Source organism: Scyliorhinus torazame, chromosome 10 (assembly GCF_047496885.1).
Source record: "Scyliorhinus torazame isolate Kashiwa2021f chromosome 10, sScyTor2.1, whole genome shotgun sequence".
NCBI lineage: Eukaryota > Metazoa > Chordata > Chondrichthyes > Carcharhiniformes > Scyliorhinidae > Scyliorhinus > Scyliorhinus torazame.
The window spans coordinates 135153047-135174148 of record NC_092716.1 but is presented as its reverse complement, the minus strand read 5'-3'; the positions used below and the strand labels follow the sequence as shown (position 1 = coordinate 135174148).

General features: G+C 44.4%; 1 protein-coding gene across 1 annotated transcript in view; it reads right to left on the bottom strand.

Annotated features, from left to right (window-relative positions):
- LOC140430945 (AP-2 complex subunit alpha-2-like) overlaps window positions 1-21102 on the bottom strand; it is a 705690-nt gene that overhangs the window by 408383 nt on the left and 276205 nt on the right. Inside the window, exon 12 of the mRNA XM_072518780.1 lies at window positions 2660-2757. Within this exon, the coding sequence (XP_072374881.1) occupies window positions 2660-2757 (98 nt within the window). The remainder of the gene's footprint in view (window positions 1-2659; window positions 2758-21102) is intronic.

The window sequence follows — 21102 nt, the reverse complement described above, 5'->3', positions numbered from 1 at the left end:
TTCTCCAAGGTGGATCTCAAGTCTGCCTACCACCAGCTACCCCTCCGTAATAGCGACCGCCAGTACACTGCCTTCGAAGCAGATGGGCGGCTCTACCACTTTTTAAGGGTTCCCTTCGGTGTCACAAACGGGGTCTCGGTCTTCCAGCGTGAGATGGACCGAATGGTTGGCCGGTACGGCTTACACGCAACGTTCCCGTATCTTGACAACGTCACCATCTGCGGCCATGACCAGCAGGACCACGACACCAACCTCCGTAAATTTCTCCAGACCGCGCACCTCCTGAATCTGACCTACAATAAGGAGAAGTGCGTGTTTAGCACCGACCGTCTAGCCATCCTAGGCTACGTAGTGCGAAATGGAGTCATAGGCCCCGACCCCGAACGCATGCGCCCCCTGATGGAGTTCCCCCTCCCTCACTGCCCCAAGGCCCTAACGCGCTGCCTCGGCTTCTTTAGCTACTATGCACAATGGGTCCCTAATTACGCCGACAAGGCTCGACCCCTGATCCAATCCACGACCTTCCCCCTGTCGACGGAGGCCGCCATGCCTTCTGCCGCATCAAAGCGGACATCGCAAAAGCCACGATGAGTCCCTCCCCTTCCAGGTCGAGAGCGACGATTCTGACGTAGCTCTGGCCGCCACCCTCAACCAAGCAGGCAGGCCCGTGGCTTTCTTCTCCCGCACTCTCCATGCCTCCGAAGTTCGCCTTGGCCCCAGCACCCATCCATGATGGCAGGAGTGCCGGTGGCTGGTGCTACCCATGCCAGCGTTATGCTCTGCAGCCCCTGTCCAGCGCCCTTCTGTAGGCATTACCCTTGGATGGGCCGCGTGATGCCCCGAACAGCGGGTGCCGTCCGGTTGGTTGGGTTAAGGTAGGGGTTAGGGTGCACTCATATGGCCTGTGTCATTCTGCGTAACCAGGGACCACAATGAACGGTCAGTGGGGTGCCCACAAGATGGCTGCCTGCAGGCCGCAGCTATAGTGGTTCGTGCCTGACACCATCCCAGGCTCAGGGGTCATCCCGACGCCACGGCCCATCCTTTGTCACCCTCTCTTCCCCCCCCCCCTTTCTACACCACCCCGTAAGCCATGCCAGCAGCCCACGGTTGCGCATCTGGGAATATGCCCTACCTCCTCTCTTCCTCAGCAGCCACAGCGCCTATTTCGCCAATTTTAAAACCACAAATGAAACTCGCTGCCGGTAATTTCTCACAGGAAGACGGAGCATCGCAGGGGACCCAGAGAAAACCAGGTTGGGCCCGTTAATGATATGCCCACGGCGTTTACCGCTTCTGCAGAGTAGAATGCATTGACTGTGCTGTCAAGGCACTCCCGGAACATGGCATTCTGTCAGGCGCCCAGTACCAGCCATGATTTTCAGCTCATGCGCGATTCTCTCCGGCGTCGCTGGATGAAGAAGCTCGCCCCAAGGTCATCTACTTTAGTTGTTGGGTGGGCAGATAAATATTGGCCAAGACACGGTGAGGAACTGTTATTTTTTGAATAGTGCCATGGGATCTTTTACATCCACTTCAGAGGTCAGACAGGTCATCCCATTAACATCTCATCTGAAAGGCAGAAGCTTCAACAGAGTACCATTCTGTCAAGTGTTATCTTAGATTATTTGTTCAGATTTCAAGAGTGGGAGTGAATCCACAATCTTACAATTTAGAGACAAAGTAAATAAAAGACGGATTATTGAACACCGTCTTAATGTAATGGATGAATAAAATCCTTAACAGTTCAATAAAGCCTGGTATATAGGTAATAACCTATCTCAGAATCGCCACCTATCTCAGACTGACCAAAGTTTTTCTCTGTTGGTAAAGGGAATAAACCAGAGCAACGTGGGCCAGAAAGTTCTCAAGTCAAACCCCCAAGTTGACCTGAGCTGAGCCTGCAGTTTGGGGCCTACAGTTGGCCTCAACGACACCTGGTTAGAAAGGGAATTCTGCCAGGGTTTCTATACCTGAAATATGTCCAGAAACAACTCCTGGAAAGTACCTTGTCAAATGAGGGGGAAAATCTAATCAGGCAGTAATTTCTCTCTGGTGAAACAGCCTGTTAACACTCAATAGAATAGTCACTTGGGAATGATCCCCATCAATTTATCAAACCATATCTCAAGAAAAATGGCAAAGTAAAAAATAATTTAATGACCAATCATTGTTTTAATGAAACTATAATTTTGTTTCAAACACAAAGAGCACAAGGGACAACATTATTATTGCAGTAAGTATTTATAATTATTATAAGTATTAATATTCATAATTTTTATTTGATTAGATCCATCTGAAAGTATAGTACCAGTACACAGAATAATGTTTCCGTCATTGTATGTTCCGCTGTGCTTGACCAATGAGTCCTTCCAATGCAACTGCACGTTTACCAAGCAGTAGGTGCTGCTACATCTAATGACTGGATAAAGCTCGCAATAGAGCTGACAACAGAGCAGTCTGCTAGATCAGCTGATCCTAAACTTTGTGGGAGTATTCTGGTGAAAGACGAGCTCACTGTACCCATTTCAAGCCTTGCTAGCTCGCTGCTGATTGGCTGATGTAGTCGCTGTACAATGCAAAACTGGGAACATACAAAGAGGAGAGGACACAGCAAATGGGCTTCTGAAGGAGAGCAAATGTAGCAAATTCAATTAACCTAGATCTTGGATCACCAGCAACAAGGTTTCCAAACTCTCCCAAGATATATCCACCCACTTTCACGAGGTTTTCATGGCAAGCGGGGGCTTGGAGGGCCTGTCAAGAAATAATACGCATTAATCTCCAGAATGAATATCCCGCATTCAATTACATTAACATTACAACACAAACTGGCCGTACATCTCCACTAGTCTTTGTTGGTCTTTAAATTAAACACAAACAGTTGTCCTAATCTCATGTGTCCACTCTTCTTATCTTATTCTTTGTCTCCAACTTGTGATGAATATAACAGTGACCACATAACAAAGAACAAAGAACAAAGAAAATTACAGGAACAGGCCCTTCGGCCCTCCCAGCCTGCGCCGATCCAGATCCTTTATCTAAACCTGTCTTCTATTTTCCAAGGATCTACTTTCCTCTGTTCCCCACCCATTCATATATCTGTCTAGATGAATCTTAAATGATGCTATCATGCTCGCCTCTACCACCTCCGCTGGCAAAGCGTTCCAGGCACCCACCACCCTCTGAATAAAAACATTTCCACGTATATCTCCCTTAAACTTTCCCCCTCTCACCTTGAAATTGTGACCCCTTGTAATTGACACCCACACTCTTGGAAAAAGCTTGTTGCTATCCACCCTGTCCATACCTCTCATAATTTTGTAGACCTCAATCAGGTCCCCCCTCAACCTCCCTCTTTCCAACGAAAACAATCGTAATCTACTCAACCTTTCTTCATAGCTAGCACCCTCCATACCAGGCAGCATCATGGTGAACCTCCTCTGCACCCTCTCTAAAGCATCCACATCCTTCTGGTAATGTGGCGACCAGAACTGCCTGCAGTATTCCAAATGTGGCCTAACCAAAGTCCTGTACAACTGTAACATGACCTGCCGACTCTTGTACTCAATACCCCGTCCGATGAAGGCAAGCATGCTGTATGCCTTCTTGACCACTCTCTCGACCGGCGTTGCCACCTTCAGGGTACAATGGACCTGAACTCCCAGGTGTCTCTGTACATAAATTTTCCCCAGGACTCTTCCATTGACCGTATAGTCCGCTCTTGAATTATATTTTCCAAAATGCATCGCCTCACATTTGCCTGGATTGAACTCCATCTGCCATTTCTCTGTCCAACTCTCCAATCTATCTATATTTTGCTGTATTCTCTGACAGTCCTCCTCGCTATCTGCAACTCCACCAATCTTAGTATCATCTGCAAACTTGCTAATCAGACCACCTATACCTTCATCCAGATCATTTATGTATATCACAAACAACAGTGGTCCGAGCACGGATCCCTGTGGAACACCACTAGCCACCTTTCTCCATTTTGAGACACTCCCTTCCACCACTACTCTCTGTCTCCTGTTGCCCAGCCAGTTCTTTATCCATCTAGCTAGTACACCCTGAACCCCATACAACTTCACTTTTTCCATCAACCTGCCATGGGAAACTTTATCAAACAGAGTCAGATAAAATAAAAAGCTTTTGTAGGAATCAATGACCAGGAGTTGATTCTAGCACACAGCGCATGTGACACAAGTAAAGTAAAATGAATATATGTGGTTTTCAGAATCCCTAATATCCATTGGGATAGAAACATAACAAATATAATTTATGAATAAGACTTAAATAGTTCAAACTACCCAAACAACAAATGTAACAAAGAGAATAAATTTTACACAAGGATCTTGAATTAATAAACATAAAATTCTTGCTAACATCATTAGTAAAAGCTTAAGCGAGAGGCCCAGAGGTCCACTGAGATAACATGTCACTCAAACCCATTAGTCTGGCTATATTTCAAGATGTATTCACACAAACACCGCAACAAAACATAGAGATAACATGTTCTATAAACAACCTCTTTTAAAAAATGGTATGATCCTATACCTGTGAAATAGCCATCTTTTAAAATGGCTACTAAAAGACTAGTTTCTTTAAGGTTAAAAAGGTAGAAGCTGTCACTATCCTCAAGAGAAAGCTATATCAATCTACAGATGTGTATGGCCATCTCCAAGACGAGCTGCTTAAGAAAAATGTAGAAAAGAGGCAGATTCGGCAGAATCAGGACTCACTCTTCTCTCCTACAAGAGAGTGCACAGTTACTGTTCTGTTCCCTACCTGTTTCATCAAACACGTCTCAACACTTTTGTGAGTATGTTTTTATTACCCTGTTAAAAGTTTTTGTAATACAAGATTCTTTCGGGTATCCATGTCCAAGTATATTTTTCTCTTAATAATAACAGACTGTTAGCAGACTTACATAAATGACAAACTGTTAGTGTCATATTCTGTAGACTGGCCGAAGTAAATGATGAACTACAGAACATCTAGTTTAAATAATTTATTATGAAACAACTGCGTGATAAAGATAACTAGGATAAATAAAATAATAAACTACTGACACTAATTAACTATTGTAGAGCTACTGCAAAATACATCTATCCCCGAGGTGACCTACTTCCAACTCCCCAGCCACAGGGTCAAGTGGTGGGTTTACACTGCCACCTGGTAGTCAGAGGTCATACATAACATTATGTGCAGACTTGCTTTACGCATATCATCACAGTTAGCAGACTTACATCAATAACAAACTGTTAGCAGACTTACATTTTGTAGACTGAGAATCTGTTTTATACTTTTAATGTTTGTAATAAAACCTCACTAAAATATAACTCTGTATGTGTTAACTTGAGTAAGTTTAAAATTCTTAGATGCTCGTTAAGATGTCCTCAGCGACAAGTAACAAAGTAACAATTTAGTTTCAGCAACTTTCCTGGAGGAATCTTTCACCAGAACGTAACTGAAAGCTATTTCACTAATTTCAAAGCTGGAAGAGTAATTTCCTTCCAGTGAGAGCTGTTTTGTTTTGTATAGGAAGATGATTTTCCCTCTTTCAGTGGCTTTGTCAGAAGCAGATTATTAAGATTAATCATCCAGGTCAGAAATCCCACATCATTCACAAACTACACATCTAAATTATTGTTAAATCAAGTGCCAATTAACACAGAGCCACAGAAGGAAATATTAAGACAAGTGATCAAAAACTTGGTCAAAGGAATGTCTTAAAAAATGGAATTCCAGAGCTGAGTGTTTAGAAAGCTGAAGGCGCAGTTAGCAATGGCTAAATGAAGGCAGTAAAGAATTCACAGAAGGCCAGCTTTGGAGGAATTCAGATTTCTCAGAGGGTTATAGGATTGGAAAAGGTTACAGATGGGAAGGGATTGGAGGGATTTGAACACAAGGATGAGAATTTTTATATCAAGATGTGATAGAATGGGAATGAATGTAGGTCTGTAAGCAAAGGGGTGACAGATGAATAGGACTTGGCACAAGTTAGGGTCCACTCAAGGTAGCAGTTGCTTCACAGTGCCAGGGATCTGGGTTTGATTCCCTACTTGGGTCATGCCGGTGCGGAGTCCACACTTTCTCCCCGTGTCTGCGTGGGTTTCCTCTGGGTGCTCCAGTTTCCTCCCACAGTCCAAAGATGTGCAGGTTAGGTGGATTGGTCATGCAAAATTGCCCTTCATGTCCAAAAAGGTTCGGTGGGGTTACTGGGTTACGGGGATAGGGTGGAAGTATGGGGTTGGGTATGGTGCTCTTTCGAAGGGAAGGTGCAGATTCAATGGGCCGAATGGCCTCCTTCTGCGCTGTAAATTCTATGATTCTATGATAACTGAGTTTTAGATGATCTTGTCTATAAAATGTAGAAAATCGGAAGCTGGCCTGGAAAGTATTTGTGTGGTCAAGGCTGTTGGTAACAAAGGCAAGGATGAGGGTATCAGCCACTAATGAGGTCAAGAATGGCGGATGAACTAATAATAATCTTTATTAGTGTCATAAGTAGGCCTACATTAACACTGCAATGATGTTACTGTGATATAGCCATCTTTTAAAATGGCTACTAAAAGACCAGTTTCTTTAAGGTTAAAAAGGTAGAAGCTGTCACTATCCTCAAGAGAAAGCTATATCAATCTACAGATATGTATGGCCGTCTCCAAGACGAGCTGCTTAAGGAAAATGAAGAAAAGAGGCAGATTCGGCAGAATCAGGACTCACTCTTCTCTCCTACAAGAGAGTGCACAATTACCACGCCGCCACACTCCGGGCCTGTTCGGAGGGAGAATTCAGAATGTCCAATTCATCTAACAAGCACATCTTTCAGAAGAAAACCGACGCACCCGGAGAAAACCCACGCAGACACAGGGAGACCGTGCAGACTCCTCACAGGCAGTGACCCAAGCCAGGAACTGAACCCATATCCCTGGCACTGTGAAGCAACAGTGCTAACCACTGTTCTAACTGGCAATGCGATGAAGGTGTTCATAATCTTAAACACCTCTAACAAATCAAATCACCCTGGAATATCCTCCTTAGTAATGAAAAGGCCCATAGTCGAGATTTCAAACTCCAGTACACTTTACAAAGTGTCAATAAAAATGCCTCGCTACCGTACAATTGTTTACCTTCAAAGTAAGTAAACCTATTTACTAACCATTTACAAAACATAGGTAAGCTTTCTTTTAGTATGATAATTAGATGATTGTTTGCTTTAATATTGAACTGTTTTTTGATACATGAGCTAACATTATTAACATAATACAATTTACGACATTGATAGAACACAAAGCAATAAGAGATCTGAATCAGCGCACTCCTCTCGGACACATTTCAAAAAATAGATTTTAAATGAACTCAGCTGGCTCAGCATCTGTTTTCCTTATGCCTTTGGGAAGCAACCCGGCATTTTCCATTTCATATAAAGTTATAGTTAAATGCATTAAAAAACAATTCAATGCAAAATTGATCACACTATTGTGAAATTTATATGTTTTGTATGATTTTGTTTAACACTTCATTTTGAGCATTATAAATTTCAGTTATTGCGAAATTAAATTGCCAGATGAAAATGTTTCCCGAAAGCCCTGTTAATGATTTGCAGCAAAAGGGCAGGTAGTAAGACTCAGAGGATAATGTGGCAGGCAATTTCTCAAATTGAAACTCCTCTGAGAGCCAGAGTTGAATAACAGTCAAGCGTTACTGAAAACTTGATTTTTTAAATCATGGCATTTCCGATATGAAGAAGTTCATATGGAATGTATGATCACATTCTGACTGTTTTCAGTTTTTATATATACCTTAGAAAAACCTGAAGATATACAATAAAACTCCCTCCCTAACAGCACCATGGGTATACCTACACAACATGATCTGAAGAAGTTCAAGAAGGTAACTCACCTTTTCAAGGGCAATTAGATATGGGAAACAAATGCTGGCCTAGCCAGTGACGCCCACATCCCATCCAGAGTGTGCGCACACATGTGTGATGACAGGCCTAACTGTGATGCTTTCTACAAAGCAAAAATCCTTCTTACAGTCACAATTTGGGCTCAATGCAGAAAATCTATTGGAGTGAGGTACTGCTGATGCCAGTGTCTTTCGGGAAGGAAAGTAACAAACATTTCAGAAAAGCAGCAGTCGATACGGTGGAAGATACTTCGAACATCCCAATAATAGTAAAGAATATGGGGGACAAAATAAATACCATCAACAGAGAAGTAGTATTCGACAAACTAACGGGGCTAAAGGCAGATAAGTCCCATGGCCCAGATGGCTTACATCCTAGCATCCTGAAATAAGTTGCTATGGAGGTGGTGAATCCATTGGTTTTAATTTTCCAAACATTCTTGAATTCTGGAAAGTTTCTGGAGGATTTGAAAACTGCCGATATGACACCTCTATTCAAAAAGGGGGCTGTCATGTGAGAGTACCTTTAAGAAATGGGTGTTTATAAATGGGTATGTATATACATATCTGTAATGAGAATACCCTTAAGAAATGTGTGTTTATTACTACAGTGATGTCAGAATATGGGTGGAGCTGGGCTGTCTGTCGGCTTTTTACTTTTGTTTTAGGCTGTTTGCTGCAGGGTGTTTTATAGTTTTGTTTTCAGAGGTGGATAGCTGCAGTCACAGCCAGTATTAGAGTCTCTCTCTGTAATCTAACGACTGTAAATCGATCCTGGTGATTTAAAACTAATAGCAGTAGTGACTTTAACCTGATGTGCTTCTGGTAAAAGGTGTTTTAAGTCTTATGGATGTTAAAAGGAAAATGTAAAGGATTACTTAGTGTTGTATTCTTTGGCGGTTGTATTTTTAATGGTTGCTAAGATGTTCACTGTACGTTGTTATGGGCCAGGGTTTAGAGAACCCCAAAGTGTATCGTGGAGTTCACCTGACCCACAACTTTTACTAGATTGTGGTACGGGGAGCACACGGCCCACTCTACATGTGTGGTACAGCAGAAATGGAAAAGTATTTTTTAAAGCAAAACAATGTTTATTCTATGAACTCAAGTTAACCTTTTTAAAACATACAGTGAACATCTTAGCAACCATTAATTCAAATACAACCCCCAAAGACTACAACACTAAGTAAACCTTTAAACTTTCCTTTTTAACATCCGGACAAAAGAAACACATTTTAACAGAAGCACATTAGGTTAACATTCACTACTGAGAACATTTATAATTCTGAATTCACCAAATGATCAAGAGATAGTCTTTTGGTGGCAGAGAGAACAGCAGTACACCTGCTTGGTCTGGCTTCAGCTCCAACACGGAAAACAACACTAAAACACCCCCTGCAACCTGCTCAAAAACAAAAGTAAAAAGCTAACAAGACAGCCCAGCTCCACCCATTCTGACATCACAGCAGAAGTAAACACCCATTTCTTAAAGGTCTCTCACTACAGATATTTATATACACACCCATTTATAAACACCCATTTCTTAAAGGTACTCTCACATGACACCTCCCCCCCAAGAAAAGAAAAAAAACCATCAACTGCAAGAGAGTTTAATTTTTCACCTTTTCACGATACTTAAAGAAATGCACACAGTAAATATACTTTTTAGTTTAAAAAAAAAACAACACACGCAAACAGGTACAATAATGTAGTCCATTTTTGTTCTTCTTCCTCCAACTGAAATCCTTCTCGATTGACAGTCTCTTTGAACAAGAAGGTCTCTGCACAATCCGTCCATTTCTCTACGCTGCGGCATTTCTCCTTAAAGTTAGATACTAGTTCAATCTGATCACAGAGTCTCTTGTAATTCTCCAACACAGAAGCATTGGTTATCACAGCTTTCAGGCCATTAAATGCCTGTTGAAAGTCCACTGTCAAATGAAATTTTTGACATCTCTTCAGCAAGTCCATCAGTGGAGCAATCACGCCACAAAACGTTTGCACAAATGTTCGATCAAATCCACTCATTCCAAGGAATCACATTATTTCCCTTTGTCTTGAGGGTATTGAAAACTCTTCAATTACTGTTGGTTTCACATCCCGTGTGACCATTCGACCCTGTCCGATTCTATGGCCAAGGAAAGGGACTTGGGCTTTTCCAAATTCACTTTTGGCTAGGTTTATCACCAAACCCGCCTACTGAAGTCGATCGAATAACTCCATTAGATGTTTCAAATATTCTGTCCATGCCTGGCTGAAAATTAACAGATCATCGATGTTCCCGCACAATTGGGTAATCCTGAAATGACTTTGTTAGTTAACCGTTGAAATGTGACTGTGGCGTTTTTAATGCTTAATGGCATAACTTTGAATTGGTATATACCATCTGGAGTCACAAAAGATGAAATCTCCTTCGCCCTTTCAGATAAAGGTACCTGCCAGTAACCTTTAAGTAAATGCAATTTGGAAATTAAAGCTGATTGTCCCACTTTCTCAATGCAATCCTCCAAACGTGGGATAGGATAAGAGTCCGTTCTTGTAACTGCATTAATCTTTCTGTAGTCCACACACAACCGGTGGGTACAATCTGGTTTAGGTACCATCACTATGGGTGAGCTCTATTGGCTGCAACCCACTTCAATTATGCCATTTTTAAGCATACTCTCAATCTCTTTGTTAACCTGTGCCAATTTTAAAAGGTTAAGTCTATATGGATGCTGTTTGAATGGAACAGCATTTCCCACATCTACATCATGTAAAGCCATTTTAGTACTTCCCAATTTATTTCCACAAATATGCCCATGTGATATCAATCACTCTTTCAGGTCAGTCTGTTTTTCCTCTGGAAGGTAACTCAACAGTTTATCCCAATTTTTACGAAAATCCTCGTTTTCCAATTTAATTTGGTATGTCAAATTCAGTCATCTGGATTTGGTTCGTCACTTTGAGTTAGAATCATTAAAACCTCCTCCTTTTTCTTTCCTTCCCTTTTAAAATATCTTTTAAACATATTCACATGACGCACTCAGAGAGTTTTCCTTCTATCTGGTGTTTTTACCACATAATTCACCTCACTTAATTCCCTTTCAATTGGATAAGGTCCACAAAACCTTGCTTTTAAAGGTTCACCTACCGCTGGTCACAACACTAAAACTTTAGCTCCACTGGCAAAACTACGAACTTTGGATTTCTTGTCCGCAACCCATTTCATTACATTTTGTGCAACTTTTAAATGTTGTCTAGCCAATTCACATGCTCTATTTAATCGTTCCCTAAAATTTGGCACGTTATCCAATAATGTAAGTTCTGATTTCTCAATCACGAATTTTTCTTTAATCAATTTAAGCGGTCCTCTTACCTCATGACCAAAAATTAGTTCAAAAGGACTAAATTTGGTTGACTCATTAGGTGCATCCCTAATTGCAAACAGTACGAATGGAATTCCTTTATCCCAATCCTCTGGATAATCTTGACAATAAGTCCTGAACATTGTCTTTAATGTCTGATGCCACCTTTGCAACACGCGCTGCGATTCGGACGCAGTTGATTTAAATTGTTTTATTCCTAAGTTATCCATAATTTCTTTGAATAACCTTGAGGTAAAATTTTCTCCTTGATCCGATTGTATTTCTGTGGGTAGTCCATATCCAGTAAAGAATTTCAGTAACTCCTCCACAATCTTTTTAGCTGTAATATTGCGTACTGGAATAGCCTCTGGAAACCTAGAAGACACATCCATTATTGTCAAAAGATATGGAGTCACACTTTCTGTTTTAGGAAGCGGTCCTACGCAATCAATTAGGACCCTTGTAAAAGGTTCCTCAAATGCTGGAATGGGTATTAAGGGCGCTGGTTTTATCACTGCTTGAGGTTTCCCTATCACTTGACATGTGTGACATGATTGACAAAATTTAACTACATCTTTATGTAGTCCAGGCCAATAAAAATGTTTCTTGATTTTAGCTTGAGTTTTCCTTATTCCCAAATGACCTCCCACTGGTACCTCATGTGCAACTCGCAACACCCCCTTTCTATACCTACCGGAAATACTCCTTGAACTTCTGCCCACTTTTGATCTGCCTGCAGATGTAAAGGTCTCCATTTTCTCATCAAGACATGACTTTTACGGCAATAACACTCTGGTATACACGCTGATTCCTCTTCCATGTATGCTTTCTGATACATCCGTTTTATTTCGACATCTTTTTGATGTAACTCCGGCAATTTTCCCGAACTAAAAATATCCTCCTCATCCTCCACCTATTCTTGTTCTTTTTGAACCATCTAAACAAAATTGTTTCTGATAATTGCACTTCAACTTCATCTTCACTCTTTGATTTATCCTGTCTTAACCTGTGACTTTGCGACCTTGTTACGACATAATCCGGAAAAATCCTAGGATATTCGTCCTTCAACATTTCAGTTGTCTGATTTTCCACTGGCCTATCCACCACCACTCCCACCTGCAATCCAGCTATATCGTTACCCAAGATAAACTGTATTCCTGGACAAGGTAGTTTCTCTATTACTCCTACTATCACTTCACCACTCTTCACTGGACTTTCCAACCTTACCTTATATAATGGAACACGACTCCTCTCACCCTGAATTCCACATATTACCATCTTTTCTGAAAACATTCTTCCCACATGACATAACTCCTCATCTCTTACCATTAAAGATTGATTAGCTCCCGTATCTCTTAAAATTGTGACTCTTTACGTGCTCCTCCTGATACACGAGTAAACTTTACCCACACAAGTAAATTCTTTAAAGAGATCTGGCACCTTCTTATCAATCACCTCTTGATCAGGCTGTACAATCTTTTGCACCTCCTTTGCTTCATTTGGGCTTTCCTTTACCACTTTAACAACCCCCACTGTCTTATCCTGTTTTACCACATCAGCCTTCCCAGTGCTTTTCTTCAACCACAAACATTGTGACTTTACATGGCCTAGTTTATTTCAGTGAAAACATTTGAAACTTTTCATTTCTTTTCCACCCTCCTGGATTTCTTTTTTAATCTGAGGTACACTCTCCTTATTATCTCCCATCAGATCACCTTTACCCTTACCACTTCTTGAGTATTTCTCATGTCCCCAGTTTCTATCCCTCACAGGCTGAAACTGATGTCGGAAACCAAGCTTTGATTTATGAACTAATTCATAATCATCTTCCATTTCTGCTGCTAACCTCACAGTTCTAACCCTTTGTTCTTCCACATGAGTTCTCACTACATCAGGAATTGAATTTTTAAACTCCTCCAAAAGCATAATTTCTCTGAGAGCTTCATACGTTTGGTCTATTTTCAAAGCCCTTATCCAAAATTACTCTGTTTGGTCCTTTCAAACTCCATATCTGTTTGACCAAATTCTTTCCTTAAATTTCAAAACCTTTGTCTGTAGGCTTCAGGCATTAGTTCATATGCACCTAAGATGGATATTTTCACCTCTTCATACGACCCAGATACTCCCTCCGGTAGTGATGCAAACACTTCACTAGCCCTACCTACCAGCTTTGTTTGAATCAGTAATACCCACTTGTCCTGTGGCCATTTCATTTGTTTAGCTACCTTCTCAAATGAAATGAAAAAGGCTTTCACCTCCTTCTCGTCAAACCTTGGCAATGCTTGGACATATTTAAATAGATACCCACGAAGCCTTCGACTTTGACGCTCTTTCTCATTATCCTCATCAGTATCATCCAACTGTACGTTTCCCTTTACGTCTGCCAATTTTAACTGACTGTCATGTTTCATGGCCATTTTCTGAAGTTCAAACTCTCTCTCTTTATCTTTTTCCCTGATCTGTATCTCCCTTTCTCTTTATTTTTGTTCTGCTAGGGCTATTTTTTCTGTTTTCCTTTCTTCTCTCTCTTTTTCCCCTCTCTCTCTTTCTCGTTCTTTTTCTCAGCCTCTGAAAGAGCCATTGTCCACAACACACTCCCTACTTAAACTAAAATACCATACCTGAAAATCAACCACAATATGCTCACCCCTCACTGTCTTTAAGTTCACTAAGCCAATCCAATGGATAGACTTTTACCCCAGACAAGCCCCCAATTTCTTATGGGCCAGTGTTTAGAGAACCCCAAAGTGTATCATGGAGTTCACCTGACCCACAACGTTTACTAGATTGCGGTATCGGGAGCACACGGCCCACTCTACAGGTGTGGTACAGCAGAAATGGAAAAGTATTTTTTAATTTCACTTTCCTTGGCCATACAATCGGACAGGGTCGAATGGTCACACAGGATGTGAAACCAACAGTTATTGAGGAGTTTTCAATACCCTCAAGACAAAGGGAAACAATGTAATTTCCCGCCATGAGTGGATTTAATCGAACATTTGTGAAAATGTTTTGTAGCGTGGTTGCTCCACTGATGGACTTGCTGAAGAAACGTCGAAAATATCATGTGGACAGTGGACCTTCAACAGGCATTTGACTGCCTGAAAGCTGTGATAGCCAAGCTCATGTGTTGGAGAATTACAAGGGACTCTGTGATCAGATTGAACTAAAGTATCTGACTTTAAAGAGAAATGCCGAGGCGTAGAGAAATGGACGGATCTTGCAGAGACCTTCTTGTTCAAAGAGACTATCAAGCGAGAAGGATTTCAGTTGGAGGGAGAAAAACGAAAAAAAAAATGGACTATATTATTAAACCTGTTTGCGTGTGTTGTTTTTTGAAACGAAAAAGTATATTTACCGTGTGCATTTCTTAAAGGATAGTGAAAAGGTGAAAAATGAAACCATCTTGAAGTTGATGGTTTTTTTTCTGGGGGGAGGTGTCCTGTGAGAGTAGCTTTAAGAAATGGGTGTTTATAAATGGATGTGTATGTAAATATCTGTAGTGCGAGTACCTTTAAGAAATGGGTGTTTACTACTGCAGTGATGTCAGAGTGGGTGGAGCTGGGCTGTCTGTCAGCATTTTACTTTCGTTTTAGACTGTTTGCTGCAGGGTGTGTTTTAGTTTCGTTTTCAGAGCTGGATAGCTGCAGTCACAGCCAGAAGGTGTATTAGAGTCTCTCTCTCTAATCTAAAGACTGTAAATCGATCCTTGTGATTTAAAACTAATAACAGTAACTTTAACCTGATGTGCTTCTGGTAAAAGGTATTTTAAGTCTGATGGATGTGAAAAGGCAAGCTTAAAGGATTACTTAGTGTTGTATTCTTTGGCGGTTGTATTTGAATTAATGGTTGCTAAGATGTTCACTGTATGTTTTAAAAAGGTTAACTTGAGTTCACAGAATAAACATTGTTTTGCTTTAAAAAATACTTTTCCATTTCTGCTGTACCACACCTGTAGAGTGGGCCGTGTGCTCCCCATACCACAATCTATTAAAAGTTGTGGGTCAGGTGAACTCCATGATACACTTTGGGGTTCTCTTAACCCTGGCCCATAACAGGGCTGGTTGGGACTTCTGGTGGCGGCCATGGTGAGTGGTCGCACATTTGGTGGCACCCGCTCGTGGCGGTTGTTTCGGGCCTTTTCCCAGATTAACGGGACGTGAGGATGTAAAATGGTGCAGGAGAGCTAGCAGAAGAGAGTGATCCACTGGTGTATGGAGCTGAGGGCCGGAAGCGGTCGCAAAAGAGGAGAACAGAGTGCAAAAGCTGGTGCAGTGTCTGCGATGCACATGGGGATGGCGGAGGGTCGGGAAGCAGCCCTGCCGGCTCAGTGGTCGACAGAGCAGCTGTTGGGCTTCCTGAACGGGAGGTTCACTCAGCAATGCAAGGAAAATCTGGAGGACCTGGCCCTGGCGATGAATTTGACTAAGGCGGTGATCAACCATGTGGAGACGAGGCTGGAGGCCCAGGGTCAGGCGATCTAGAAGATGGAGGAGGTGGCGGGGGAACACGAGGAGCAGCTCACCTTGATGGCAGCGGAGACGGGGCTGATGCGGGATCAGCAGAGACGGCTCCTGGAGAACCGGTCACGTAGGCAGAATATTAGGATTGTAGGCCTGCAGGAGGGAAGTGAGCGCGTATGTGGGGCAGATGCTGGAGAAGCTGCTGGGAGAGGGAGCATTTGCACGGCCTCCAGAAGTTGATTGATCGCATAGGGCGGTAATGAGGAAGCCCCAGGAGAACGAGCCGCCGAGGGGGATAGTGGTTTGATTGCATCGTTTACTGGACATGGAGCGGATCTTGAGGTGGGCCAGGCAGACCATGCACTGCACCTGGGCGGGCAGTGAAATTTGATTATATCAGGACCTGAGTGCAGAGCTGGCCAAGAGGAGGACGAGCTTCAATAAGGCCAAGACAACCCTCTTCGAGAAGGGGGTGAAGTTCGGGATGCTGTACCCAGCACGTTTGTGGGTGACTTATGAAGGCCGGGAGCTGTACTTTGGGACTTCGGATGAGGCGATGGAATTGATCAGGGACAATGGAGTGGCAGGAGGAGGAGGACATTGAATTCTGGTGGAGCTGCTCTGGCGCTGTGTTTAATTTGTGTTTGGGGCCATTGTTCGGCTTCAGTTATGTTTTTTGTTCTGTGTTGGAAGATGGGGGGGGTTGTTCTCTTCGATTGGGCTTGGGGAGGGGTGTGTTTTTGTTTGCACTAGCAGGATGGTTGAGGGGGGGTTGGGAATCAGTGGGGGACAGAATGCTAGGCGCCATGGGCAGGGGCTGCCAGGCTAGCTGGGCGGACTAATTCACAGAAGCGCAGTAGGGGATGAACAGAAGGTTAGCGAGGGGATGGGAGTAGGAGTTGTTGTTTGGGAGACTTGGCGGGGAAGGGGTAGGGTAGTACTGCTGACAGGGGAAGGGCTTCTAAAAGGTAATGAGAGGAGGATCGATGATGGTGGGGGCCCGAGAGCGGGCCTAGGGAAGTGTGGGACGCGGGCTGGAGGCTGGCCCAGGAGGGGTTATGGTTGATCGGCGGGGGGTGGGGGGGGCTCTGGGAGCAGGTATGTTATGGTGAGCGGGAAACTAGAGGAAACTAACACCACTGCCGGTGGTGTTAGTGAACATCTATGCCCCGTATTAGGAGGTGTTGAATTAATGAGGCGAGTACTGGGGAGGATCCCGGACCTGGGCTCCCATTGGTTAATTATTGGGGGGTGGGAACTTCAATACGGTCCTGGATCCAAGACTGGATCGGTCGAGCTCGAGGTTGGGGAGGGTGTCGGCAACAGCTAAGGAGCTCCGGTGGTGCATGGAGCACATGGCCGGTGGGGGGGGGGGGGGGGGGGGGGGGGGGGTTCCGTGGAGATTTGGGAGACGGATGGCGAAAGAATTTTCATTCTACTCCCATGTGCACAAGGTGTACTCCAGAATAGACTTTTTGTGTTCGATTTGACGTTGTTGGCGGGGGTGGTTGATGTTGAGTATTCAGCAATAGTGGTCAGACCATGCCTAGCACAGGGGAAACCACGGGGGAGAAAAAAGAGGGTCCAACGGCCACAGTGGAGGCTGGATGTGGGATTGTTGGCGGAAGAAAAGGTGTGTGAGTGGGTGAGGAAGGCCATCCGGGGATATGTGGAGATTAATGACACGTGGGAGGTTTCGGCAGGTATGGGAGACATTGAAGGCAGTGGTCCGGGGGAGTTTATTTCGATTTGGGTACATAGGGAGAAAGAAGGCGGAGCAGGCAGAGATAGAAAGAAAATCCTGCAGGTGGACAGGAGATATGCGGATGCCCCGGAGGCGAGGCTGCTAAAGGAGCGGCAGAGGGTGCAGATGGAGTTTGGGCTATTATCTACAGGAAAAGCAGTGAGACAGTTGAGAAGGGTGAGAGGAGTGGTGTATGAGTATGGGGAGAAGGCGAGCAGGATGCTAGCGCACTAGTTGAAGAAGCAGGAAGCGGCGGGGGAGGTTGGGAAAGTGAAGGACAGGGGTGGGAATACGGTCTTGGACCCGGCGTGGGTGAATGGGGTGTTTAGGGACTTCTAAAACAAGTTGTACGAGTCGGAACACCCAGCCAGGGTGGAGGGGATGAGGTGGTTTCTAGTGAGGTTGGAGTTCCCGAAGGTGGTTTAGGAGTTGGTGGAGGGCCTGGAGGAGATGCAATTGGGCAAGGCCCCGGGTCCGGACGATCACCCGGTGGAAGTTTACAAGAAGTTCTCGGGAATATTGGGACCGCTGCTGGGAAGGGTTTTCAATGAAGCAAAGGAGTTGGGACTACACCCCCGACATTGTCGCAGGCGTCGATCTCCCTCATTCGAAAGCAAGATAAAGACCCGGAACAATGTGGGTCATACAGACCGATTTCGCGACTAAATTTAGATGCCAAGCTAGGCTAAGATCTTGGCCTTGAGGATCGAGAATTGTGTGCAGGGGTAATAGGGGCCCAACATCAGGAGGTTACTTAATATTATCATGATGCCTCCAGAGGGACGAGAGGTAAAGGTGGTGGTTGCCATGGACGCAGAGAAGGCCTTTGGCCGAGTGGAGTGGGAATATCTATGGGAGGTCCTGGGGCGGTTTGGGTTTGGGCTGGGATTTGTGGACTGGAATCAGTTGTTATATCAGGCACAGGTGGCGAGTGTGCGGACGAACCGGGTGAGTTCAGATTATTTTAGGCTGCACCGGGGGACGAAGCAGGGGAATTTGGTTGGTTTTCGGGGTATAAATTAAATATCGGCAAGAGTGAGGTCTTTGCGATTCAGGTGAGGGGGCAGGAGAAGAAATTGGGGGAGATGCCGTTCAAGGTAGTACGGGGAGCTTTCGGTATTTGGGTATCCAGGTGGCACGGGATTGGGAGCAGCTACACAAGCCGAATTTGGGTCGGCTGGTAGAACACATGAGGGGGGACGTTCGGTGATGAGATGCGCTCCCGCTGTCATTGGCAGGGTGGGTGCAGACAGTGAAAATGACGGTCCTCCCGAGGTTTGTGCTCGTCTTTCAGAGTATTCCAATTTTTATCCCCAAGGCTTTCTTTAAAGAAGTAAATGCGATGATCTCGGGATTTGTTTGGGCAGGTAAAACCCACGCGGGTGTTGCTGGAGCGGGGCTTGGGGGTGGGAAGCTGGCTCTTCCGAATGTTATAAATTATTATTGGGCGGCTAATATAGCAATGGTCAGGAAGTGGGTAGTGGGAGAGGGGTCGGTTTGGGAGCGGGTGAAGGCGGCCTCATGTAAAGACACGGGTTTGGGGGCACTGTTAACGGCACCACTGCCTTTCTCACCGGCCAGGTACTCCACAAGCCCAGTAGTAGTGTCAGCCCTGAGGGTATGGGGACGGTGGCAGCAGCACATGGGACTGGAAGGAGCGTCGGTGTGGGCACTGCTATGTGGTAACCACCGGTTCACTCCGGGGGGGCTGGATGGGGGGTTCCGGAGGTGGCAGCAGGCGGGGATTGAGAGATTTGGAGATCTTTTTATTGATGAGGGCTTCCCGAGCTTGGAGTTGGAGAAGGAGTTTGAGGTGCCAGGTGGGAAAGGGTTCCGGTGTCTGCAAATGAGGGACTTTGTGAGGAGGCAGATTTCACCCTTCCCGCACCTGCCGCACCAGGTGGTGTCGAGAGTAGGAGTAGGAGAGGGGAAGGTTTCAGAGATCTACAAGGAACTGATAGAGTGGGAGGGAGCCCCGATAGGGGAGGTGAAGAGAAAGTGGGAAGAAGAGCTGGGTGAGGAGTTGAAGGCTGGATTATGAGAGGAGGCCCTGATGCGAGTCAATGCATCCTCGTTGAGTGCCAGGCTCAGCCTGATACAATTTAAAGTGGTCCACGGTGCGCACATGACTGCCCAGATGAGCAGGTTCTTTGTGGGGTGGAGGATAGGTGTGGGCGCTGTGCGGGGGGGTCCTGCGAACCATGTCCATATGTTTTGGGCACGCCCGAGGCTGTGGGGCTTCCGGCAGGGGTTTGCTGACGTTATGTCAAAGGTATTAAAGTGAGGGTGAGGGCAGCACGGTGGCACAGTGGTTAGTATTGCTGCCTCACGGCACCGAGGTCCCAGGTTCAATCCCGGCTCTGGGTCACTGTCCGTGTGGGGTTTGCACATTCTCCCCGGGTTTGCATGTGTTTCGCCCCCACTGCCCAAAGATGTGCAGGAGGAGGAAGCATGGGTCGAGTAAGGTCAGCAAAATCAGTGGAAAGGGGGCTGGGGAAGGAGGTCCTGTTTGTGTAAGTAATGTTGGCTGGGGTTTGTTACTGGGGAGGGGGTTGGTTATATTGTTTTGTTCTTGATGAAACCTGATGTTTCAAATTGTTAAAATTATAAGTGCCTTCATAAAATATTTTCTAAAAAAAAGGGGGGGCTGCTTTAGTTCACTTGACTAGACAGCTGGTTCGTGATGCAGAGCAGGGCAAGCTGCGCAGATTCAATTTCCGTATCGGCCCACCTTCTCAACGTTGCCCCTCGCCTGAGGTGTGGTAATCCTCAGGTTAAATCACCAACAGTCAGGTCTCCTCCTCAAAGGTCATCTGGGACTATGACGACTTTACCTTTACATTAGGCTAATAGACTGATTAGCCAAACATCTGTTGTTGGAAAAATGCTGGAATCAATTATTAAGGAGGTAATAGCAGCACATTTGGAAAATCATCATTTAATCAAGCAGAATCAGCATGGCTACATGGAGGGATTAGAATTTTTCAAGGAAGTCTCAACCAGAGTGAATAGAGGGGAACCAGTAGATGTGTTGTATTTAGACTTTCAGAAGGTATTTGATAAGGTATCTCACCTTTTCAGGTTGGCGACTTGTAACCAGTGTGGTTCCACAGGGATTAATGCTGGGACAGCAACTGTTTACAATATATATTAATGACTTGGAGGAAGGAAGCAAATCTACTGTAGCCAACTCAGCAGATCACACAAAAATAGCTGGAAAGGCAAGTTGCGAGAGGAATACAAACAGTTTGCAAAGTGATATTGATAAGTTAAGTAAGTGGGCAGAAAGCTGGCAAATTAAGTATAATGTGGGAAAATATTAAATTGTTCATTTTGGAAGAGAACACAAAAGAACAGAGTATTATTTAAATGAAGAAAAACTGCAGAAAGCTGCAACACAAAGGGATTTGGGGGGTATTTGTGCATGAAACACAGAAAGCTAGCACACTGGTACAGCAGGTAATCAGGAAGGCTAATGGAATGTTGGCCCTTATTTCAGGAAGGTTGCAGCGGGTTGGAGCATAAGTGTCGGGAAGTCTTGCTGCAATTGTACAAGGTACCGGTGAGACCACATCTGGAGTTCTGTGAGCAGTTTTGGTCCCCTTATTTCAGGAAATGTATTATTTCATTGGAG